Genomic DNA, 25,590 nt, shown 5'->3' with positions numbered 1-25,590 from the left:
CATTTTTGTACTAAAAAAATTATGCATTGTTTATCTAAAATTCAGATTAAACTGGGCATCCCATATTTTATCTGATAACCCTAATACACATTGCCTCCCTACCCCGACACCCCCAACATATACTCATGCACGTACATACTTAATGCCATTTTACCTGTTTCTCCCTGGATCCTCTATTTATGAGACAACCACCTTCCTTCCTTATATAACATTTCTAACTACAGTATTTTTCAAGAACGTATCACTCAGAGTGGATACTGGAGTTCTGTACTTTTGTCAATGGGAAAAAAAAGAAGGAAAGAAAAGCAGCATATGATACTTGTAAAACAAAAGGAAAATTCTTTCCAAATGTGAAATGCCCAGGCTCAAGTGGGGTAAAACTCAAGATCCCATATCCCCAGATTCAGGGGCCAGCTTTACTTTCTAGACCTCTCCAAAGACCCCTTGTGCAGGCAGGAGCAGGGGTTTACCCAGTGGGTAAGCAGACCCTCCTGGGACTGTCAGGAGGAAGCTTCTAGCACAACCAGCAACAGTTCTGTTGTCCTCTCGCAGATCTTGCGAACGCTGAAGGGCTATGATTCCTACAACACCCTGCTGCTGCCTCCCCGCTTTCCGGGGGAGAAGCTACCCCCCGAGATGTACGAGTACTTTAAGGAGATGAAGCAGTCAAAAGAAGAGCAGATGAAGACGAAGTTTCTGGAGAATCTGGCCCAGGAAAACGGTGAGAGGTCAGGGCCTAGAACCCGACTGTAGCCACCACGCTTGTGCCCTGGAAGTATCCCTGCCAGGAGGCCGGCCAGTTACTGAGCCGCCGCCAGCTGCTCACGCTGGTGCCTCGCCTGTGTCATCTGTGCCCCTCACAGAATGGGCCTTCTCCCCACTGTACGAGGGCACAGACAGGGATACGTTCTGCTCCGACTAGGGTCGAGTGGCGAGTTCCAGCTTAAAACAGCTAACCCAGGGGTAGAAGAACACTCAGGCTTTACACACTTATCTGAGAGACTAAAGCACTGAGACGCCAGGTCCGCTGTGTGAAGGGGCAGAGTTGGGATTCAGGTCCAGAGCTCTCTGACTCTGGCGTCCACGATGGTAACCACCATAATTTACTTCTGTGCGTGTCCGGGTAGTGTAAGTAAAGTGTCACACAGTGTACACGTTGGTGCCCTAAGAGAGGTCGGGAGCGGGGGTTCCCTCAAGGATGAGGTTGGCCCTCCACAGTCCTTAAGGCCAAAGCCCAATCATAGAGCTGGACTGTGCTCTCACGGTTTGCCCCTTTCTGGCCCAGCGCCCCTGTGTTACCCCATCATCCGTGGGCTCCCTCGTGTGCACCTGAGCCTCAGGGGTCCTTGATGACCTGTAGCACTGGGCAGCGTGTCATGATGCATGCTTCTCCTTCCCACGTGTCATGCCTTCGTCTTGGAAATGCGCCCTCCCTGTTCTTACTTGCTCTCTTTCTCTGTGTAATAGTCGTCAGGTGCGTAATTGTTTTCTTCATACCTTTCTCCCTCCCACACAAATAAGAAGCCCCCAGAAAGGCAGTGATCACACATTCCCTGCTTGTTAACCCAAAGCGTGGAACGGCACCTGATACATCATAGTTCCAAGAAATATGTGCTATGCCAGTGAATGAATGAATTGACTGGAGTCCTTTTCTCCTGCCCCTGGGCTGGTCTTGTCTCTCAGGGGTGCTAGTCAGAGAACAGTAGTTCATCATAAAAGGAGAAGAGAAGAGAAGACTACCCGTCCCCTCAGTCTCCTGCTCAGCATCATTGAGCACTATTAGTTTGCCAGAACTGCCATCACAAAGACCACGGACTTGGTGGCTTCCCCAACAGAAGTGTATTTCCTCACAGTTTGGGAGGCTCGATGCCTAGGATCCAGGTGTCAGCTGGGTCATTTTCTGTAGAACCTCCTTCCTTGGCTCGTAGCTGGCTCTCTTCCCCTGGTGTTTGCGTGGTCTTCGGTCTGTGTGTCTGTCCTTATCTCTTCTTAAAGAACACCATTCATCCTGGAGTGTGGATGGAATAGGGCGCCCGCATGACCCCATTTTAACTTTATTACATAGCTACCTTCTGAGGTACTGGGGAGTTAGGATTTCAACCTAAGAATTTTAGGGGAACTAGTTAAGCTTATAATAAGCACCTACAGTGTTCCAAGAACGGAGCTGAAGTACTGTAAACAGATCAGTGAAACAAGGCCCTGTCTTTGAGAACCTGCAGCCAGGAAGGGGGTGGGAGGGAAGACACTGAAACTCAGAAGCACTGGGACAGAAAGCTGGGAGGGGGAGGGTGGTGGTCATGTGCAAAGGGTATCCTGAAATCAGAGAAGGGCCCTGTCACTCTAGTTTCCATCCTTACACAGAATAGTTGTGGGATCATTTTTTCATCTGGCCCATTGAAATGTAGCTGAGAACAGGGACCCAGGGGTCCACAGGGAGCCAGGAAGGTACATGCTCTGCTTTTCCCCAGGGCTCCCCTGAGTCTTTGCTCCCTCTGCTCATGTGCAGACCACCCTCCCTATTTCTTGCACCCTGGCCAGGAGGCCAGTCCCCAGAGAGGTCCAACCTCGCCGCCTCAGATCCAACTTATAAACAAACACAGTGTCTCCCCACTACCCTTGTAAAGGGGGTCATTTTGTACAATCACAGCCCAACACCCCCACTGAAATTGTGGGGAGGGTGGCTGGGCAGACAAATTGGTAGATGTACTTGACAATGACATAGGGAAATGTTCATGACAGATTTAGGGGAAAAACAGGCTATAAATTGGTATATATAATATGATCCCAAGTTCACCTTTGAAAATTTTTAAATTAACCATCGGAGAGTCTGCAGCTCTGTGGTCCTGGTCTCATAAAGTCCAGCTCCAACTCCTCAGTCACCATTTCTTGGGCTATCTACATCTCTTTTGCAGATGAATTGTGTAATTCTTGCTCTTCTGAATTTTCTAAATTTTCTGGAGAAAATATATAATTTTAGTTTGTTTCATGTTAAGATGTAGAAACACTCTGGGCAAAGAAACTTTTTTTTAAGTTTATTGATTTATTTTGAATGAGAGAGAGAGAGAGCTAGAGAGAGAGAACCAACAGGGAAGGGGCAGAGAGATAGGGAGACAGAGGATCTGAAGCAGGTTCTTTGCTGACAGCAGAGAGCCCAGTGCAGAGCTGGAACCCATGAATCACGAGATCATGACCTAAGCCGAAGTCAGATCCTTAACCAACTGAGCCACCCAGGTGCCCCTGGGCAGAGAAATTTCTTAACAGCCAACTGACTGCAGATCTTGTTTCTTGGGTTTGGCTAGTCCAGGGTGATGGTAACAAGGTCAGTGATTCTCTACTTTGTCTCTTCCTTTTTCCATATCTGTCTCCCTTGTCCCCTTCCCGACTCTTCCCCACATGTTCTCATCCTTGGCTCTCTGGCAGAAGAGGAAGACATGCTCTTTTCAGAACAAGGCACCTCTGCCGGTATGAAGAGGACTTCACTGACCCAAGGGATCTCTGTTACGTCCAACCTGGAAGAGCGGCACATCCCCATAGTCGAGTCCAAGACCTACGCAGATGAAGATGACGATGACGAAAGCCTGGAAAAAATAATGTTTCAAAGTAACCAAGCATTTTTGTTTTGGTACCGGTTCTCTCTAAGCAGAAGTGGGAAGACTGTGCAATGCCTTTTTACTTTTCTCCCTTAAATGCACCTTCCAGCCTTTTAGCACTACTGTGTATTAATTCTATAGTAGGAATATGCCATTCACTTATTCAGCAATTTCCCTTAATGTTGCACATTCCACTAGTTTCCAGTATTATTTTTTCAGCAGGAGAGATTCCCCCAGAAATGGAATTAACAGTCCATTAGTCCAGAGTATCTGTATTTTCAATTCTGATAGGTGTGGACATATTATCAGCCAAAAAGGGCACTCCCTTCCGCTGCAGGGGGGTGTGGAAACTGTGGCAACATGTGCAGCAGCTGGTTTGTCATCATGTCACAGCGATGCTCAAAAAGAAAAGTGGGTCTCCTTTCCGTCAGGCCATGTGAATTCTGGGTGTGCCCATGGGCCTGCGCTTGTACACGTATATTTTTAATTTGCAGCTGACAAGTTACAGAGCATTGACAGCCACTCAACAGAAGTTGGAGAAGTAGAGAACAACCCAGTGAGCAAGGCGATCGCGCGCCACCTGGGCATTGACATTTCTACAGAAGGCCGCACGGCCAACAACAAGAAGGGCATCGCCATTATCATCCACGGGACTCCCTTGTCAGGTATGCCGCCGCTCCGAACGGTGGTCACTGTAGGGTTTGTGGTGGAGTTCACACATGGAGTTTTTGAGGCGACAAAATCCTTTTTGGTATTTGTGTGCCACGGAACTATCCCAAGAGTTTTAAATTGCCAACCTCAGAGATACAGCGTTAGAGAAAGAGCAGGGGCACCTTATTTTTAATTAATACATCTCTGAATTATTTGAGCTTATATTCTTTCAATAATTTAAAAACATTAAAATACTAGAGAAAAATTTGAGTCATTAAATTATTTAGAAAGAGAATGGGAAAAAATAAAAAATGATAAAACAAGAGGGGAGGGGGAGATATGTGCAAACTCCTTGAACTGGAAATATTACTTCTGTAAACTTACCTTAAGAAGATATTTAGTGGGGTGCCTGGGTGGCTCAGTCGGTTGAGTCTCCGACTTCGGCTCAGGTCAGATCTCAGGTTCGTGGGTTCGAGCCCCGCGTCAGGCTCTGTGCTGACAGCTAGCTCAGAGCCTGGAGCCTGCTTCCGGTTCTGTGTCCTCCTCTCTCTGCCCCTTCCCCTCTCATGCTCTGTCTCTCTCTGTATCAAAAATAAATTTAAAAAAAAATTTTAAAAATTAAAAAAAAAAAGAAGATATTTAGTGATGTGGACACAGAGTAACTGCGTGGATGTCTGCTGCAGCACTGCTTACCATAATAAAAAACCGGGAGCAAGTGAAGCATTTAGTAGGGAAGACTGGTTAATGAAGCCTTCTGCGTTCACACAGTAAGTTATTTTCCACTAAAAACAGTGTTTTGTACACCCGTGTCCATAACAGCATTATTAACAGTCGCCAAAAGAAACAGCCCGACTGTCCACTGACAGATAAACGGAAAAACTAAATAGGACACAATGGGATATCATTCACTCTCAAAATAGAGGAAAACTCTGACTCACACTACAGTATAGATAAATACGGAGGACATTAGACTAAATGAAATCATCACGAAAGGACGATGGCTGTATGATTCTACTCATATGAAGTGCTTGGAGTGGTCAAATTCATAGAAACAGAAAGTAGTGGGGTAGTTTCCAGGGACTGGGGAACGAGAAGTTTGGGGGCTTATTGTTTAATGGGTACAGAGTTTCCATTTGAGAAGATGAAAAAATGCTGGAGGTCAGTGGTGGTGGTGATCGCTCAATAGTATTAATGTACTTATACAACTTAAAATATGGTTAAAATGGTAAGTTTTCTATATATATCACTACAGATTTTAAAGTGCCATAGAAATGTACTGAATGAATGGGAAGATGTTCATGATACATCATTTTAAGTAAGAAAAAGTGTCATGTTTAGGATTTGTGATCTGTATTAATTTCCTATTGCTACTGTAACAAATAACTACACATTTAGTAAGTTGAAACAATGCAAATTTACTTTCTTTCTGAAGGTCAGAAATCTAAAATGTGTCAACAGGGCTGCATTCCTTCTGGAGGCTTCTAGGAGAGGGCCCACTTCCTTGCCTTTTGTAGCTTCTAGAAATGTCACCTGCATTCCTTCCCTGGTGGCCCCTTCTTCCATCCTCAAAACCAGTATCCTAGCATCTTCCAGTCTCTCCTCTGCTTTATCATCATATCACCTGTTCTGACTCTGACCTCCTGATACTTTCTCCCGAAAGGGCCCTTGGGGTTACGTGAGCCCACCCAGATAACCGAGGATAATTTCCCATGTCGGGATCCTTAACCTAATCGAAGGTGCTATGCCCCTTTATCACATAAAGTAACATATTCACAGGTTGCAGGCATTTGGATCTGGATGTCTTGGGGGGGCCATTGTTCAGCCTACCACATAAGCCAGCTCTTTATAAGAAATATAAATAAAGTAATTATATATACATGCTAACTGTAATATCTCTGGGTAGGCAAATTATGGATCTTTTTTTTTCTTCCCTCCGGTTTGTTCTTTGAATTTTCTGGTTTCTTTTTAATGAGCAGATATTTTGAAATGAGAAAAGAAAGATGAACACAAGTTATTCTTTAAACCAAAAAAGTCTTCCCATTAGAGTCAGAGACAGTAGACTTTTAAAGGTCATCTGATAGAATTACCACAGACAGAAGAGAAAATTCAGAGAGGAACCGCATTGCCATCACCCGGCGCACAATGCACTGATGGTGGAATGAGGACAAGGATCTGCAGTCCTGACTTACCGTTAGGTCTCCCGTCTCTTTTCTGCAGCCATTTCTGACTGCACAAGAGATGGAGAGGCAAAGCGCTTGGAGAGATAGCTTTACAGAGACCTCCATTCTAGAAGCTTCTTCTGTGTAGGACCCTGAGCAGCTGAGAGCCAGAAATTCAACCTCCTGACCTTTATTGCAGGGAAGTCAGCCACCGCAGTCAGCATGGCCAAGTACTACAATGCAGCCTGCTTGAACATCGACTCCATCGTGCTTGAAGCCATCTCCGACGGCAACAGCTTCCCGGGGATCCAGGCCCGTGAGCTCTGTATCAGGGCTGCCATAGAGCAGTCCATGAAGGAAGAAGAGTCTGGTAAGAGCCATTTTCCCTGACTTTCTGTGGTCATGTGGCCCCCTGCCCGGTTGAAGGCTAACAACATGCTGCCAATTTATAGCCCAGGGAAGAGTTATCTTCACCGAGCATCGATGGCTTTCCCTGCTGTCCAGACAGGCACGCACTTGGCACCATGGGGAATAGGACAATAAATAAGAGGCAGCCCACACCTCTGAGGGTGACATGTGGAAGGGAAACAGACAGGGGCTTGCTCAGAGCAGAGGGAAATAATGTAACAGGAGCACTGACTTCTGTGAAAGGGCAACTTTGGGATTGCTGGGGTCCAACAAGCTTGATCTGGGGAAGTTTTCATGGAAGTGCGCTTTGAAGGACAAGCAAAGGTGAAGTCAAGTACATTCCAGCCTAAGAACGCAAGGAAGCTGACCGTAAATTAGAGGTGGGAAGGCAGGCTGAGGCCCATCTTGGTTGACCTTGATGCCAAGGTTAGGAATTTGGGTTTTATTTTGAAGGAAGAGAGGATTCAGGCAGTTTTCACCCTCTGGGAGAAGTGGGCAGAAAGCCAGAGTAGGAAAGCAGCTCTTGTAAATTCTTATAAAGGAAGCCCTGGAGACAGTGAATAGGCTTGGGCCAGCTGACCCCTAGCACCTGCATGGCCGGGAATTGAAAGATGGGGAGACATTCCAGACGGTCACCTGGGATTTCCAGTCATGGAAACCAGGAAGAGAGTGGTGTGGTTTACCAAGATAGCGAATGTGGGAGGAGAAGAAAGTTTGCTGGAGAGGAAAATTAATTAAGGTTTTGAACCCCATAGTAGTGAAGTCTGGTATGACCTGCCGACCAGAGGTGGAGAATTCCGGCTCCATCGGGTAGTCTGTGGACCACAGAGCAGGAGAATGGCTGCACAATGGGAAAATACACTGAAGTAGAGAGACCGCTCTGAGAGGAGCCATTTTTATATAAATATTCCTAACAGCATAATATCATTTCTAATAGTGTGCCATGCCTGCCGGTTGGTTGATAAAAGAGGCCGGGGCTTTCAGACGTGTCTCTTCCATACCTCTGCATAGGATGCTTAGGGAAATAGAAGATTCTTTGCTGAAAAGATCAGAGAAAAAACTTTTGAGTAAAATTTTCTCTCCATTCTGAGTTCTTGACTGAGACTGCTATAATGAAAGATTAACAAGGGAAAAAACAAGTTTAACATGTGGCCTTCCTGTGTACGTGAGAGGTACCCAGGGGGAAACGAGGTGGCCTAGACTTCTGAGTTAGGTACCATCTTCACAGGGAAAGGAGAGGAGGGAGCTTGTCCTCTTAAGGGAGAGCAAACGAGTCTTAGGGAAGATGGACGGGCCCACGGAAGTTTGTGGCAAGCGTCTGGGTGTGGTGGTGCCCTTTAGTCTCCTCTCCTGTGATAGGTCAGTCCTCTCTGATGGATGGAGCTCCCAGGGCGGTGATTTGTGACAGTCGAGTTCCCTTTGGACGCCTCTCTTTGGGCAGATAAGAGAAGCTCAAAGAGATCTTCTCCCTGCATTTGCTGTTTTTCAAGTACCCACAGCTCAAAAGCGAGCAGTGTATTTTGCGGTGGCATATCCCGGACTCCAGTAGGCATATTTTGAGATGGCATATTTCAGCTATTTTCAGTGGGAACCCCAAGCTGCATCATAATTCTGGTTCTCTTAGATTTTGTTTCCTTTTCTGTCAATTACAATATGTTTCACAGAGGTCTTTGGAGCTGTGCTGATGTCCTATAACAAACTGTGGACTTGGGCTTCCTATCTAAGAACGTCATGTCAAGCTAAAGATATAATGGGGGGAATCTTCCTCAAGAAAGCAAGAGGTGCACCTGCTGGAAGAGAGGAAATCAGCCCAGAAAGTTCCAGAAAGAGGAGAGGGATGAGAAAGGCAGGATGGGACATTGAAAATCACTTACATTTTTGGAGGGGGGTGGGTAAGGAGAAGCCAGGGAGACTGAGAAGGCAGAGTGAGCATTGGAGGGGTGGGCAGTGAGGAGAGCAGGATGCAGGGAAGCCAAGGAAACAGAGCTGTGGAAGGGAGGGCCAAGACGGGCCTGCACACCTCTCCAGAGCACTGGTGGGGTCTGGGCGCCCTTCCGGCCTCGGAGGCCTTATCACTGGTTCGTATACCATTTACCTGACTTTCCTACGCTACTGTCTGCCGACCCCAGCAGGGCGTCAGCTGGGAGCAGGGGTGTGTGTTCATTCTCTTCACCGATGCATTCCCAGCACCTGGAATGGCACCTGGAACACAGTAAACACTTCCAAACATGTGCCAAGTCAATACATGAGTGGAGTCAGAGATTACTGGAAGAACAGATAGAATGAGCCCGAGAGAGGGCCACTGTGGGTCACAGTGCAGAGGTCAATGGATGCTTTGGAGAAAGCCCTTTGAATGGGGGGGGGGAGGGTGTTAAACCAAAACCTACACTTGCTGTTTGCTGTGGAGTCCACAGGCTGTCCTGCAGTGGAGGTGGTAAATCTAACTCTATGTGTCCCTGACCCATGCAGTACCCACCAGCCACCTGAAACATGGCCAGTCCAAATTGAAATGTGCTGCTTGGGGGTGGCAGTTCAGGCAGGGGACTGGGGATGGGGAGGTTACATGTTGAAGATATAGTAGGATAAAAAGGCTATAAAATAACAAGGTAACGATTTGTTGAAATAATCGCATTTGGGGTATATTGGGTTAAATAAAATATACCATTGAAATAGATTTGTACTTTTTTAATGTGGCTACTAGAAAATCTAAATTACATATACATTATACATCTTCTGGACATAAGTGGTCCACACTACAGTTTTGGAAGCTGGGCAGTGAGGGAAAGAGGAGGTGAAACGATGTCTTGAAAGAAATGAGAGATGAAATGAAAACCCTTATTAGTATTATATCAGGAAGAGCTGGCTTTGTAAGATAAGGTGAGATGATGCCACAGGCAGGGGAAGATGACAGAAGAGATCCTGCAGCCGTCAGTGGAGGTGGGCATGGCCACGGAGGCACAAGACTCATGGCAAAGTAAGCGGGCACGGGTGGCAAGAAGCTGGAGCCGTCATGATTAGGCAGAGCCTGGAGGCACCAGGGGTGATGGGGCCTGGGTGGACCAGGGACCTGCCAGCAGGACGTTAGTACAGCTGCTCCACTGATGGCCTCAGGCCCTTTCCCCCCTGCCACCCCCAGGTGCAGCATGGAGTCCATGTACCTATAACCAGCTCCCAGGGGAGGGACAGAGGGAGATGAGTGAAAAGATAAAGCAGAGTAAGGATAGTGACAGCTCTCAGGGGAGTCCTGAGAGCTTATTTGCTGCAATGGCCAACAAGGAATAAGGAGTCTTAGCAAGTCTGCCTGAGCTGGAGAAACGTGGAGGCTGCCTAGCGCACAGCTGCCTCGCCCCATCTGAGGTGTCAGCCTTCCCCGGGCAGGGCTGCCGTGGACCAGCAGTTTCAGAAGTGCTGGCCCTCAGAGATGGAAGAGGAAGTGGGGCAGACTAACACTGGATCCCCTGGGCCGATGGGCAGTGAGGAGCTCTGGACTCTGGTCCAGCCTCTCCACTCACCTTCCAGCCTCAGCATGTGGAGCCTCTTCCTCCAGCGCCTCCCTGCCAGCTGCAGATGGAGACGGCTGTGTGCTCCTCAAGAGAATCACTCCAACCCCGCTAGGATTTGTGCCACCCTCACTATGATTTCTTTGTCATCAGGAGGTGACTTTTAATATAAACCCACTCTCTCTGTGTAGCCCTTGAGGCTCCGTCAGGCCAAACTGCTATGGGACAAACACGTCTGAGCACTGAGACTCTGGTTAAGTTGACCTCAGAATCTACCCTGTCTCCTGAAATAAAATTGGGGAAGACTCTGCGTGGAAGCATGATTATTTCCAAAAGCAAAGCGGAGAGCCATGGCTCTGGGTCTCAGAAGCAGCACCACCAGCACGCGTCCGAAACGCCACAGGTACAAATCAGGGCTCCCCAGAAGGAGGGGTGGGATCTGTCCTCCTGCCCTTCCTCCTCAGCACCCCTCCGCCATGTCAGCACCATGCCATTGCTGTGGGGGCCGTCACCAGGTTCGTGGTGCAGGTCCTGCAAGGAGTGGTCATCCAGCAGGCGTTCAGCAAGTGACTTTAACTGGGTTGAGTGCTGACAAAATGAAGATAAAGCAAAATCCCTGCACTCGAGCTGCACTAAGAGTCTGATGAAGGAGATAACCTCATATTCAAATAACTGCGATAAAATGGTGACCAAAGAGCTTTGTAAAAGGAATTGGCTTGAACAATATGAAATTGCCAACATTCAGCCATTGGAACAGCAATTTCATATGGTGCAGCCTAATACTAAAGGAATGCTAAGGATTAAACTGTTCATGTGAATTGTGGGAGGGCTACACAGGAGTCTTGGAAGGTCAGAAAGAAATCAGAGTTTGAGCCTCAGCCAAGGGACTTCGAGAACAATCTTGGCAGAATCGCAGGTGTTGTGGCCAGACAGTGGATGGCACCGTGAGAGGCAGGTGATGAGTTGTCGGTGGAAAAGTCAATTGAGTGTAGGCTTTCAAGATGTTTCAAAGAACAGGAAAAGAGACTCATTGTTAAAGGAGCAAATTTAGGGTCAAGAGAGCTGTTTCTCTGAAAGAAGGTGGGCGCACAAGCAGGTCTATAAAGGAGAGGAGCTCCTGGAGCAGTGGAAAGTGACAGTCCCCCCAAGAGGGAATGAAACTCCTGAAGGAGACAGGGAGGGAAAGACTAAGCACAGTCAAAGGGAACTGGGGACCAGCTCCTTCTGGAGTCAGTAAAGGTGAAAAAAGATACAGCTGCCTGGAGGGAAGTTAGGGTGGAGAGTGGAGGTTGGAGAAGGTCTTATTGAGTGGCTTTAGCATGTGTGCAGGATGCAAAGTCTTTGCAGGAAGTGCTGAGGAGGTTGGTATTGCACAGCATGCTTGAGGAAAGTGACAAAGCACTGATGTGTCCACCAGGAGGAATAGAACCAGAAATGGGTGATGGACTAAAGAAAAGACATTGAGAATGCTGATTCCCCAGCCAAGACAGGAAGCTATGACTTCGTAGTTTTAAGATTCCCTAACCAGCAACTGGCAACTAATTTAGAAGTAGCGAGAGAAGTCATCACTGCAGGGGCAGGAGTATGCTCAGAACGAGGGGCAAGGGAGTTAAGAGCGGCATCAGTATATGGGAAGTACAGTCTATGGAGAGAAGGAATTAAGAGGAGGGCAGCATAATGAAAGAAACAGGACACGAGGTAGATTCTATGGGTCTTGTTACCATCCAAGAGTGCAGTCGTGAGAGTGGGAGAGGCGGGCACTTCAGAGAAGGCTTCTGAGACAGAGTGCAGGTGAAGGCCTTTGCAAGAGAGGACCCCACATGTTGAATAGGGCAGGTAGACAGGACAGAAGACAAGGTCTTCACATGAGAAGAGGTATACAGGTTGGATTGGGACTCTCTGTGGGGCTGGTACTACTGATCTTCATTTCAGTCCTTCCTTCTTCTAAGACCTTGAAAATTAGAACCATCAACTCAATTTCTTTTGCAGCATCATTTAACCCTCTTTTTCAAGATCAAATAAAATGTTCATGGATGAACTAAAACTCATATTTGTATTAAACAGGGTGTCATGAGGAATCATTTTCTTTGATTGGGTTCCATCCATCTGGACAGTAAGACAAGGCTTTTTAGAATATATCAAAGGCAACAGAAAACCCCAATTCTGATCCCAACCCCCTTGCAACAAATAGGGAACTTACAGCCTGTTCAAGATCACCCCCGCCCAATGACTGCCCACAATGCTCCAGTGTGACAAGACTCGTGCTTTGGACAACGATCACCCTATTGGCATGCTCCACCCACAAATGGCTGTTCAGTTTTCTAAAGCTCTCCTAAAGCATGAACTCTCCAATGTCTTAAAGTTTATTCATGTTGCAAGTGGAAAGCAATGTATAATATGTCATATAATGAAGATATGACTGTAACATAAGGTCATTTATTTATACATTGCTGTGCTCTGGGAGAGCATTCACTGGAAATTCTGATCTTTTGAATGACATTTAATACAACACTCTGACTTCTCAGTCCCATGCCCACCTACCTCCTCACTGCCGTGATCCTGTACAGGAACTTGTTCATCATTACACATAAATTCCGAGAACTCTACGCTACACACCTGTGTCCTGACTGCCACCTTCTAACCTTCCCCATGGCTTACTCTGAGAAGTAACTGGTCCCATCCAAAACTCCAGTCCACATCTTCGCTGCCTACCGCCCCCTTCACTCGCTATCTTACCCGGTTTGGAATCTGTCACTTTAGGCACTCCCTTGCCCTCTTCCCCTTCATCACACTCTCCAAGCAAAGCTTCAGCACTGGTAAGCCTGATTCTCCACCTCCTCCATGCAGGGCGGCTGAACACAGCTGGAGACAATCCTCATCTCTCCTGAATGGTATTTATTTAAAATTAGACCACAAATCTCATGTGGACCCTTTGGTCTGCCCTAGTAAATTTGCCCTCCATCTCTTAAAAAAAACTATTTTATTGCAGTCATCACTCTCCAAACCCCTAAGACCCTTTCCTCTTTCTCATTCCCAGCCGATGGTCTCTCTCCTGACTACATGGAGGGAGCAGCAACAATGAGAAGACAATCACCATATTCTCCCGCCACCAGACCTGCAAGTCAGGCTGCACCCTAACCCAGCGCTGCACCCTCCCTGCCATGGAGTCACTGCCCCTGCTCACATCCCAGGCCTTGCACATGCGCACTGGACCCCACTCCTTCTCACTCAAGAGCTGAATTCCTGCAGTCACCCTTCTCTCTCCCATTTGTTTTTTGTCCTATTGATCCTTCTCATCAGCATCTCTACATGCTTCTCTCACCTCCCATCTTTAAAAATACTGCCCCAATGTCGCAGATCCCTCTCCGGCTATTACCTCATCCCTCAGCTCCTCTTCAGGGCCGTTCCCCCAAAGAATCGCTGCATGCCTCCCTCATCCTCAGCCCCATTCTCTCTTTCACCTCTTCCAGTGAGGCCTTTGTCCTTACCATCCCATGGGTTACCCTTCTCAAGGTCTCTGGCATTCATCTTGCCAGAGGTTCTGTCTTCCATCTCACATGACCTTGTAGCAGCTGATAAGTCCTCTTCCTCGATGTGCTTCTGGCCACCAGGACACCATGATCTTCTGCTTCCCCTCTGCCTCTTTCAGGATACCCCTGCTTCTGCAGCTTCTCCACTTCCTCCATATCCTTAGGCTTTTGGAATAGGCTAGGACTGAGTCATCTGCTCTTTTCTTTTAGTTATCTACCTTTTCTCTATGGGTGACCTCATCCAGTTGATTACTGAAGTATTTAAATATTTTCAGGATGTGTGCGCCCCTCACATTTCTATCTCCAACCTTAATTTCTTGCCCACCTCAGGTTCACACATGCAAACTCAAATTCAGTATCTCTGTTGAATGGCTTAGACACATTTCAGAATGTATGTGTCTGCAAAGTGATTCTCAGGCCTCCCCCAAAGCAGAACAAGACAAAAAATTGCTTTTCCCTCAGTTTTTTCTTTCTTAATAAGTAACTATACCATTTTCCCATTTGCTCAGACCCAAACCCAAAGGGTCATTCTTGGTGCCCCCCTGTCTTTCATATCCCATCCCAAGTCCTAGTGGAATGGGATGTAAGACAAAGCATCAGCCATTTCTCTCCACTTCCACCATGACACCCTCGTCCCTGCTGCCATTGTCTCCTGCCTTGAGCATGGACATGTCTAACTAGTCTTCCCGCTTTTGCTGTTGTCACTTCAGGCAGCAGGCAGAGTGGTCTTTCAAAAATAAAACTCAGAGCATTTTCCACCTAAAGCATGCCAACAACTTCCCATAATACCTGGAACAAAATCCAAATTCCTTCCTGTGGTCTGCGAGCCCTGAGTATGTCTTAGACTTAATTAAGCTCAACCTCCTCCCCCTTGCTCACTCAGTGCTGGCCTCCCACGTGCTCCCGGAGCCCAGCAAGCACGCTTGTGTGCAGGGAGCTTGCTGTTCCCTCCAGAAAGACTCTCCTCTCAGGATTTTGTCCCATTCTTTCATGTTGACGTCCAGCCCTGTCACCGTTTTCTTTGCCCTTATCTCCTCCTTTTCTCGCTAGCACTTGTCACTATCTCAGACTATGTTACTGATTTGCATATTCATTTGCTCCTTTTCTGTCCCCTCCGTTTGAAATAAGGACCACTTAGGCAGCAACATTGACAATGTTGTTTGTTGTTGTGTCCCTAGTGCCAGAGGGGCCTCTTGTACCTAATAGGTGCCCAATATTTATTGAATGAATGAACAAATGTGTACATGTACAAAGCACCTTCCACAGTGTTTCTTTCCACTTGAAGCTTAGGCAATTCTTTAAGGAAGATCGGAATCTCCCGTTTTACAAAGCAGTCCCTGTTTTACAAATGGGGAAATGAGGCCCAGAGAGATTATACGATCTCTGCAAGGTCATATGGCTTGGAAGTATGAGAGCTGCTGGGACACCAAGCTGGATTCTAACTCCTGATCTTTCTCCCGCTCGACAGATTTCCTCCAGCCCTCTCCCTTCAGGGCCCACACCGCGCCGGCTCAGTGTCAGCCCCAGTATAGGAGGTGAGACCGGGCTCATGAGCTGTGTGCTCCCTGAGGACCTATTCACCCAGATCCTGGCTGATCGCCTACAGGTGCGTCTGTGCCCGCCTGCCCAGAGCTGCACGGCTCATGCTCCACCCCTGCGCTGGGGCCTGAGATTCCGATCCACAGCCCACCCATGGCAGCTTAGAACCAAGGGGTCTTGGAGAGGAAAGATGGGCTTCTTCACCTCCAACAGTTCTTTGCTCTTGTCCTTTTGATGCTCTTGTTAGTCCCTGGCCCTGGTGCAATCCGGTGCCTGAAGCCATTCTCCTTAAAGGACCAGTGAGAAGGCTACATACTTAAAAAAAAAAAAAAAGAAAAATCAGATTCATGATACAGCCCTGCAGTGATATATTAAAAATCATAACATGGAGCCATGGAAAGTTAGAATTTAGAACCTTATTAATTGCTATAAAAACTTGTCTTCAATGTATTATTGCGAAAAGCAGATTATGAAATAGTATGTACAGCACAATTGCATTTCTATAAAAATATGTCTAAACGTATATCATATGAACACAGTGAAAACTCTGGGAGTACACATAACTGTAGTTATCTTTGAATAGCAGGATAATGGATTTTTAGTTCTCTTCATGCATTTCTGAATTATTTTACAATGACATATTGCTTTTAAAGTCAAGAAATATAATAACTGTTTCCAGTTTTAAAAATTTTTTCATAAGCGTTGTACAGTTAAAGAAAAGAAAACAAGATCAGCAGAATTTGGGAGGGCACCCCCAAGCCTGTTTGCTGCCTATGGGTTACAGAGAGCTAAATGGCTCACCAGGTCCTGGAGTTGTCCATTGGCCTTGGCTTTTCAAAGTAGGCCACGATATTAGTTGCACATTTAAATATAACAAAATGCAGCCTGAAGCTCCCAGAAGAGGAGATGTCATCACAGGAAATGACTCACATTAAGGTTTGACGGCCACTGTGTTCACAGTGCTGTCACTCTCCGCTGACCCGAGCAAGGTGGACTGGTCTTTCATGTGCCCAGGTTAAATCACCAGGAAAGCCCGAAGTAAGCCAGCAGAGTGGTGCCACTCAAAGTACTGGTCTTTGATGAAACATGGAGTTTGCACTGCTTCCTTCATCGATGGTCTTGCTACGAAGGAAAAAAGAAAACTAGCAGCTGAACTAACTAGTGTTTTTAGTGATGTTGATTTACATTCTGGCACAAGATTCTGGTCTCATCAATAACTGGTGATGATCAGCTCCTGGCCAAGGGTGGCCAGTCTGTGTACCACCCTCTGAGTAACACTGACGTGCACCAGAGGCTGCTCCTCACTGGTTGGTATCACCAAGGTCGTTACACACCACGGCAGTAACAACGCTGAGAAAGTCTGAATGGCCCACCTGCTGTTGCTGCCCGTGCTGTTACTCTGTGCACGGGTGATCTTGCCTTTCCAGCTTCCCTCCCTCATGGCCCTGCCCTGCCCTTCACTTTCACTTTTAGTTTGCTTTCCTTTTATCTATAGAGGTAGAAGAAATCTTGTACTCTATAAATACATATGATCACGCTCTTGCATGACTGATAAAATACTTTCATTTTTCCTCTAATATTTTATAACAGCACATTGAATGTAGCAGGTGGAAGGGTGGTTTAATGGTATTTGCACGGGGGCCCAGTAGGTCAGAAGAACCCACTGCAACCCCACTAAAACCACCCACAAAAGAACAAGCAAATTTTCTGTAGAGAACCTGGTAACTGTGGCCTTAGTGACTGCCCGTGTTCGCTCTGGTTTCAGCTGAGTGACTGCTTCCGCGGGGTGGTGTTTGACAGCGTTGAGACCCTCTTTGCTCGGAACACAACTATAGCTCTCCTCAGCCTGCTGAAGGCCATCGGCAGCCGGGAGCACATCTACGTTATCAACATGGCCCAGGACTACACGGTTCTGAAGGCCCAGGAGAAAGCCAAGAAGGAGCAAGAAGGTAAGTCCCCATGCCCTCCTGGGCCACCCTTCCCGAGGCTTACTGGACCTTTCAACAGAGCCTTGTGCTTTTTGAAATGCTTCTCCACCACAATCAGCCATTGTGCAAATGAAACTATTACATCTGCCATGTCATCTGGCTCACCTCTGACCTGTAAGGTGACCAGAAGTTCTTATTTCTACTTTGCCCCTGAGGGACCTAAGCCGCGGAGACCTGTTGTGAGACTATGGGACAAGGAACCAACCAGCCAGCTCTTCTTGTATCAGACACGTCCTCCATTCCTCCCAATTTCATACTGCCTCCCTTCTCATCTTTTCTATAATCACAACCAACCCGCGGGTGACACAGCGCAAGTTCCATCCCGACTCAGGTGACCGATTAGCTTGTTGATTTTGTTTAAGGTGACTGCATTTCCTGCAAAACTGGAGGTGCCATTAAACTTGACGGACCAGCTTCTGCGGCTTAGCCTCCCATGTACCGGCACTGCAGCCAACATTTTATACACTTGAAATGTCTCTAAATGGCACTGTGGGTTATTTAATCCTTACAGTAACCCTCTGGAGATCATTGTCCCCCTTCTATAGACGAGGAACAGGAGGCTCAGAGACATCAACAGTGTAAGATCACACAGCAAATATTAGTAAGATCTTTGTAACTTTGAAACCTTGCTTTTTTCTGTCATTTCAACAGTAGCCTGAAAAAAATTTCAGTGATTGTAAGTTAAACACACACACACACACACACACACACACACACACACACACACACACACTTTCAGAGTAATATCAGCTTGAGTTCCCAAATTAGTCAGAAGCAGACCTAGCAAATTTTGGTCCCCACGGGAGGAGGTAACACTTTCCTTGGGAGGCAGACTCTTGCGTCTGACCTCAGCTCTGGTGATATCACTGCCCTTCCTTGCTTGGCCTTACCTCTCTCTTCTGGAAAAACCCAAGTAAATCATTGTGCTTTTCCATTAAGGAAATAATTACAAACTTGAGCTCTCTTACTTCTGAAACAGAACTTACAGACCACTTCCAGGGCCACCTGGGTGGCTCAGTCAGTTAAGCGTCTGACTTAGGCTCAGGTCATGATCTTGCACTCTGAGTTTGACCCTGCGTTAGCTTTGTGCCAACAACTCAGAGCCTGGGGATTGCTTTAGATTCTGTGTCTCCCTTTCTGCCTTTCCCTGCTCTCTCTCAAAAATAAATAAACGTAAAAAAATATTTAAAAAAAAGACTGCTTCCTTAGATTCTCATCCAGAGGAAAACTAGGAAGAAAATCCCCAGCAGTGTTCCAACCTCCAGCTTCCTGCTTTTCCAGAAAGCTTATTTCTCCATTACCATCACCTTGAAAGGAAATATCTCTTTTTATTTTCTCATTTACCTGTAGACTGAGATTTTTCACTGTTGCATTATGGGCTCCTCTCCCTGAAATCATCTGCATTTGAAAAAAGTCCCAAGGCAGCATCCAGTAACAATATTATATTCAAATCTAATTTTTATTGAACATTTATAAATTTGCCAGGCACTGGGCTAGATGCTTTAGAGGACTGCCTATTTGATCCCCACAGCAGCCTGTGGAGAAAACCGTTATTCTTATCTGTTCCTAGCTCTTGGCATGTATCAGAGAAGGGTCTTCAGATAAACATCCCTGAGCCCAAAGCACAGGCCTATGAGAAGTAGAGGGTATATAAAAGAAGCCGAGAGCCTCAGCTCAGCAGGGCCAGCCATGCTTCTGGACCTGGGATCTGTAGGGTCTGGGAGATGGTTCCCTGTGGGCTGCAAATGGTCTGTCACCCTGAGGACTCTGGCAGCATGTGCTCACAGTGCAGTAAGTCCATGGGTGCTATATTACGTCCCCACTGCTGCAGTGGTAAATTACAGACTGTATGCCTTCAAACAACACAGACTTGCTGTCTTACAGTTCTGCAAGTCAGAAGTCCTTAATGCGGGGTGTCCACAGGGCTCCGTTCTGTTAAAGGCTCCAGGGAGAGAATCCTTTTCTTTACCTACTCGGGCTTCTAGAGGTCACCTGCATTCCTCAGCTCACTGTCCCTACTTCACAGCCTTCTGACCTCTGCTTCCATTGCTACATCTCCTTCTCTGACCCTGACCCTCCTGCGCCCCTTATAAGGACCTTTGTGATTATACTGGGCCTGCTCAGATAATCCGGACAGTCTCCCCAATGCAAGGCCGCTAACTTAATCACATCTGCAAAATCCTTTCCCTCACGCCAGGTATTCACAGTTCTGGGAACTAAAACACAGACATCTCTGGGACTGCTATTCAGCCTAGCACAGATGGAGGCCGGTTTGGGAGCTGAGTGAGTGAAAAAAGGCCCACCAGGATCAGGGATGCCCCCACGGCACCACAGCCACCTCTCCCTGGCACAGACCCAGTGTGGGCTGGGAGCTGAGTCACTGAGGGCCCCGCAGCCAAGGCTGGTGAGTCCCTTTCCTTCACATTTCATCTCTGTTCCCTCCACAGAGAGCAAATGCAGGGAGGCACTTGAGAAAGAGAAAGAGCGTCTCCAGAATATGGATGAGGAAGAATATGATGCCATGACAGAGGAGGAGAAAATCGTGTTCGATCGAGAGGTTCAGCAGGCCCTCTGGGAAAGGAAGAAGAGGTCAGAATCAAGGGCTAGTTAGAGTGGAAGTGCTTCCCCCCACCTCCCACCTCTGAGGAGTAGCACACAGCCCATCCTGGAGACTGGAGTCCCCTGCCTGCAGAGCACGTGACCAAGGGAGACCCAGGAGATGACCTGCTGAGAGCAGGAAAACCACTTGACCAGGGAGGGAACTGGTTGCTGCACCCTTTCAGAGTTCCTTTCATTGTCCTCACCCTTCTCTCTGGAGGGCGGGCATCTGGCACTAGAGGGAAGGTTATATGATAAAATGGTGGGGGACTTCTGGCCCCTGTGGTCTCCGAGGGCCTCCGCGAGCTTCTCCTGACAACTGCCCCCTAGGTGTGACTCAGCTTCTGTGCTCAGCTGTCCACAGCTGGTGGCCGAGGGGCCACTCTCTTGACATGAGCTTAATGGTCGCTCCCCAGAACTCAGCCATTTCTCTTTCCCTGGCCATTATCATGGTCTTTTGTGGTGTTATCTGTCCTCTGAGTTCTGGCTGCCTCTCCCACTTGATCCTCAGCCTGGGCAGTTCACCAGAGACCCTGGAAGTCTCTCAGCCACTTTCTGCACCCATCACTGGGGACCACACGGGAATGACTGGATCCCCGCAATACAACCTGGGGCCCAGGAGACTCAGGCCATTTCAGATACAGGTTGGGCAGCAGGATATATGTCCTTCCTGCCCTCAGATCTTCAAACGTGCCAAGAGAGGAGGGTATTGCTTACCCTCCATATTCCCTGCCGATTCCAAACATTGGAGAAGGCAAGCCAGGACGCTTGCCCTACTGTGAAGGGAGGTCATCTCTTTCCACCTCCAGACTCTTGCCACTGACCCACAGGAGCTTTTATGCCCTCTCTGCCCCCACAGTACACCCTCATTTCTGCATCTGCGTGGTGTGGCATTTCACCTTGTACAAATGCCCAGGCGGTGTCTGGTGGCTCGGGCAGTTAGTAGAAGTCTTCAGCTCAGGTCATGATCTCACAGTTCATGAGTTTGAGCCCACATCGGGCTCAGTGCTGTTAGCACAATGCCTGCTTCAGATCATCTGTCTCCCTCTCTCTCTGCCCCTCCCCCTCTTTCTCTGTCTTTCTCTCTCTCTCTCTTAAAATTAAACATTTAAATAAACAAAGTAAACAAACAAACAAGCAAACCCAGTCCTCCAGAGGTATAAAAATCCTAGCTTTGGGACTCCAAAGGAATCTCTTTTCTTTCTCATCCAGGTCATAGCTTTCAGGAATTTATGGATTCAGGCCCAGCTGAATCCATAGCAGGAAGGGAGAGAGAAAGGAAAGGAATGTGACTTTCAGATCCACCACTGTGTCTCCGAGCTAGCCGTTAGGGACTGCTATTTAAAACACCATTTCTTGGGGTGCCTGGGTTGCTCAGTCGGTTAAGTGTCTGGCTTCGGCTCAGGTCATGATCTCATGGTTCGTGAGTTTGAGCCCTGCGTCAGGCTCTGTGCTGACAGCTCAGAGCCTGGAGCCTGTTTTTGGATCCTGTTATCTCTCTCTCTCTCTCTCTCTCTGACCCTCCCCTGCTTGCACTGTTTCTCTTTGTCTCTCAAAAAAAATAAATAAAAAGCATTTAAAAAAATTAAAACACCATTTCTTGTCGCACCTGGGTGGTTCAGTCATTTAAGCATCTGACTTCAACTTGGGTCATAATGTCACAGCTCATGAATTTGAGCCCTGCTCTATGCTGGCAGCTGAGAGGCTGGAGCCTGTTTCAGATCCTGTGTCTCCCTCTCTGTCTATGCTTCCCCCACTTACACTCTGTCCCTGTCTCTCAAAAATGAATAAATGTTAACAAAAAGTAAATAGAGCACCATTTCTTGTTGTCTGAACATCAGATGTGACAAGTGCAGGACCCTGAGCCACATCTGAACTGATATCAGAACAACCTTTGCAAGTTACTTTTTGAAAACTGCTAATGTCAAGCTTGTTTTCAGCCCTTCCCTTGCTCTCCTATGAAAGAAGATCAGAATAGAAATACAGACTGAAAAGTCCTCATAATTGAGTTTGAGTTAATCAGTTTTGCTCAGTAACTTTTCAGAGACCCTACTTTCTTTCTGTCTTTCCTTCTCTTCCCTTCTTCTCTCCCTCCCTGCCTGTCTTCCTTCCTATTTACCCAGATTTCTTTTGTTCATTCTTTCTTTTTATGCCTAAGAAAGCTTTGCCCTGTCCCTCTATTGGCACTCCCGGGAGGGGTTGTGGGAGGGTGGGTGGTTTGGGAGAGGCTCTGACCTGTTTTCTCTGTGTGGTTTGAAGGGAGATGGAGAGGCTGGCGAGGGAGATGCACGAAAAGAAGTTACAGCAGGAGCTTGAGCGGCAAAAGGAAGAAGATGAGCTAAAACGGAAGGTCAAAAGGCCAAAGCAAGGACCAGTAAAGGAAGAACCTCCCACGAAGAAATCCCAAACAGCAAGCCGGCAGGTAGCACCTCTCTCTTGCTCCTTAGCAAGAGGCAGAACAGAGAGAGCAGCCATTGTAGCCAGCCCCTCAATCCAGTACATTTCCCTTCCACTAAACTGACCTGTTTGGATTTTGCGGCAGAGCAGAAGGTAGGAGGGAAGGGGCCAACATTTGTCGAAAGCTGATTGGGTGCCAAGAGCTCTGGCTGCACTTTATGTAATCCTGTCATTTTGGCCTCTCTCCCACCCCGTGAGGTTCAGTGACATGCACCCTGTCTGGGGTTGTGAGAGACCAAGTCCCAGGTCTAGGACCTCACCCAGTTACGTAGGACTACAGTCCCTTGCACTTTCTGCTGCCACCCCCAGGTCCCCTGGATCGTGCTGAATGGGCCGGTCTTAACAGTTGCCCTCGGTAAGTGGCACACAGTCAGTGGTCCCCTGTGTTTAACCAGCAGCTTCTCTTGACAACAGTCAAGGAAGACACACCAACATAAGCTTGTGTTTGCAGGCCAGTAGTTATAGTTTATCAGCCTCCCAGCTTAGCAGTCACATCTCTGCGGCCACGACCCAAGAAAGGCAGAACAGCCAGAACAGTGCCAAGGGTGGCGCTCACAGCCAAGGAAGGTGGCTAGCCAGGTGGTGTGCACAGGGCCTATTTCAGCACTGGGCGCTCTGAGAGTGACGCTCAAGCCAGACTCCCAGACAAAATGCAGACTGGTCCCAGTGGGTGAGAAAAGTACAGTGACCACACCTGGGCAGTCTTAAGGGCAGAGGAATTAGGCTCCAGGGGTCACAATGAGGTAGCGCTCAGGGAGGAGCAGGGTCTGAGCATGCCGAAGCAACAAGGCTTGGGAGCGGAACCAAGCACAAAAAGCAAGCAGGCCTGGAGTCTCCGCTGCACTGGGCCTCCACTGCTCTGTGCTGGGCACCTGCAGTCTTCCAAGGGCAAGCCCTCCCTGTCCCTCTCTGCCCCCTCCTTCCACACAAAGTCCTGTGCCTGAAATCTGATGTCCAGACAGGACTTTTGGTGTCTCGGCAGTGACTCTACTGACAGTGGAGAAAGACCCACAGTGGCCAAGCCCCTCCCCTCTGTTGGTGCTGTGCGGTGAGGTGAGGGGGGTGAGGTGAGGGGGAAGCCAACCCCAGCCGAGCCTGCCTCAGAGCTCAGCCCTCAGCCCTCGGAGGAGGAGCACTGTCAGCAGGAAAGGGGCTGCGGGCTGCCCTGCAGGCAGCTAGACTTCATGTCCTCAAAGAATGAACAAAAACCTATGGAGTTTCCATCCAGAGAATGAAGTCAGAGCCTACAAAGCAAGTTTAAAATGGCAAGGGAAAAGGAATCAAGTTGGTTTCTTTAGGCCAGGTTAATTAAATAAATACATATTTTTTTAAAAGCCAGGCACAGCCGAATTCTAAAGTCCTGTTTGTTCCCCACCAAGGACCGTGGAGAGGCTATTTTAACAGAGATCCCCAGGGTGACACAGACAGACACAGCCCCTGGGTCCGTGAGAGGCCCCCGGAGCCCTGTGAGGCCTTCTGCCCAAACACAACAGCGTCTCGCTCTCCCTTATGCTGTTCTCTAGTAGAGAAATGTTGTAAGCATGTTTTATGTGTTTTGCCTTTTAGACTCTTACTTTTTCCAAAGTAGAGGGCAAGATGGATGCCATAGAAAGGAAAGTATCCGTTAGGGAACAGTTAGCTGAGAAGGAAGAACCGAACAAAAAGAGAAAGAACCAACTGGCAGATATCCACGTGCTTGGGTTGCCCCTCGTTCAGGAACCAGAGGACAGTGAAGGGGACCTCCTGAAGGACACTGACAAGCATCTGGCCCAGAAGTTTAAGACCTACGAGCTGACTCTCAAGGATGTTCAGAACACCCTCATGTACTGGGACCGGAAGCAAGGCACCCTGCAGCATCACATGGGCATCGAGGACATGCCCCACGAGCCTGACGACCAGCGCCAGGCTCCTTCGGGCGGGCGCCGAGGCCGCAAGGACCGGGAGAGGGAGCGCGCGGAGAAGGAGAGGGCTGAGAAGGAGCGCCAGGAGCGAGAGAAGGCGGAGCGGGAGCGGCTGGAGAAGCTCCGGGTGCTGGAGGAGCGGAGCGATGGAGGAGAGGGTGACGGGGAGGAGGACCAGGAGGGAAAGAAGGATCTAGGCGTGCCATTCATAAGCATCCAGACACCCGACATGGAAGGCGAAAGCTGGAAGCAGGCCCTGGAGAATGACAGGCTTCCCAAAAGGGATCAGGTACAGACTCTTCTCCAGGATGGAGATGTAATGAATCAGGTAGTGGGTCTTGTGCTCATCACTATTAAGCTGTTTCTTTCTGTATTCCTTTAATTCCTTTAATCTCTGATTAATCCCTTGGACATAAACCAACAATGGCTAAAAGGACCTTTTTCTAGTTGGTGAAAATCCATAGAAAGTTCCATAGATCTAACCTCATTAGAAAACTGCCTATAGGGTTAATTTTTAATATTGATATACCGGTGGTACAGGCTGGCAAGGTAGGTGTACTGGAGGGTGAAGCAAGAGGCTCAACTGCTTTAAAACCTTATTCCCACAAGCTTTCTTTAGTGACAGAAGTCATACTATTTAACAGATAGCTTTTTATCCCTAGAAAATATTGCATATTCAGAGTCCCTTGGGGAATGGTTTGAAGGAGATGGTTACTATAGCCTTTTGTCTGAGGATGAATTTTTTCTGTAAAACACCAGAAAGCAAATGGTTTAGGCTACAGATCATACAATCTCTGTCACAACCACCACCAACGTGTAAATCAATGATTTTGTTCCAATACAACTTTATTTACAAAAGCAGGGAGAAGGCCAGACTTGACCAGGGGGGGACCACAGTTTGCTGATCTCTGGTTTAGTGTATCAGAAATTAGACACAAATTAGACAAGGAGAGAACAGAGCCTTCGAGGAATGTGTGGCAGGTAAGGGCTGATGGGAGGAGACCGGTAGTTCCTCAAGGGGGCAGATGAGGGGTGATGTGGCCTCGCAGTGAGAGTCTGCAGGGGGCCAGGGGGCCAGGGGGCCACTGGGCAGAAGACCGCGGGAGGACACGACCCCACTGGCTTTTAGTCCCGCCTCCACGCAGCTTCAGGTAAGGCGTCATGGCCATTTCCCCCCCCCAGAAATACGTTTTCTGGAAAAGGATCATCTTCTCATCTTGCTTTGTGCTCCAGTATTATAGCCAAGATGTTCTGCTTGCCTTTTTTTTT

At 47.9% G+C, this 25,590-nt stretch overlaps 1 protein-coding gene across 1 annotated transcript in view; it reads left to right on the top strand.

Annotated features, from left to right (window-relative positions):
* HYDIN (HYDIN axonemal central pair apparatus protein) overlaps positions 1-25,590 on the top strand; it is a 417,349-nt gene that overhangs the window by 309,683 nt on the left and 82,076 nt on the right. Inside the window, exons 38-47 of the mRNA XM_029925166.1 lie at positions 553-721; positions 3,421-3,600; positions 4,085-4,255; positions 6,600-6,770; positions 10,500-10,711; positions 15,307-15,444; positions 17,143-17,326; positions 19,813-19,954; positions 22,223-22,385; positions 23,987-24,610. Of these exons, the coding sequence (XP_029781026.1) occupies positions 553-721; positions 3,421-3,600; positions 4,085-4,255; positions 6,600-6,770; positions 10,500-10,711; positions 15,307-15,444; positions 17,143-17,326; positions 19,813-19,954; positions 22,223-22,385; positions 23,987-24,610 (2,154 nt within the window). The remainder of the gene's footprint in view (positions 1-552; positions 722-3,420; positions 3,601-4,084; positions 4,256-6,599; positions 6,771-10,499; positions 10,712-15,306; positions 15,445-17,142; positions 17,327-19,812; positions 19,955-22,222; positions 22,386-23,986; positions 24,611-25,590) is intronic.

This window comes from Suricata suricatta, chromosome 16, assembly GCF_006229205.1.
Source record: "Suricata suricatta isolate VVHF042 chromosome 16, meerkat_22Aug2017_6uvM2_HiC, whole genome shotgun sequence".
Classification (NCBI taxonomy): domain Eukaryota; kingdom Metazoa; phylum Chordata; class Mammalia; order Carnivora; family Herpestidae; genus Suricata; species Suricata suricatta.
This window is presented reverse-complemented; position numbering and strand designations above follow the sequence as displayed.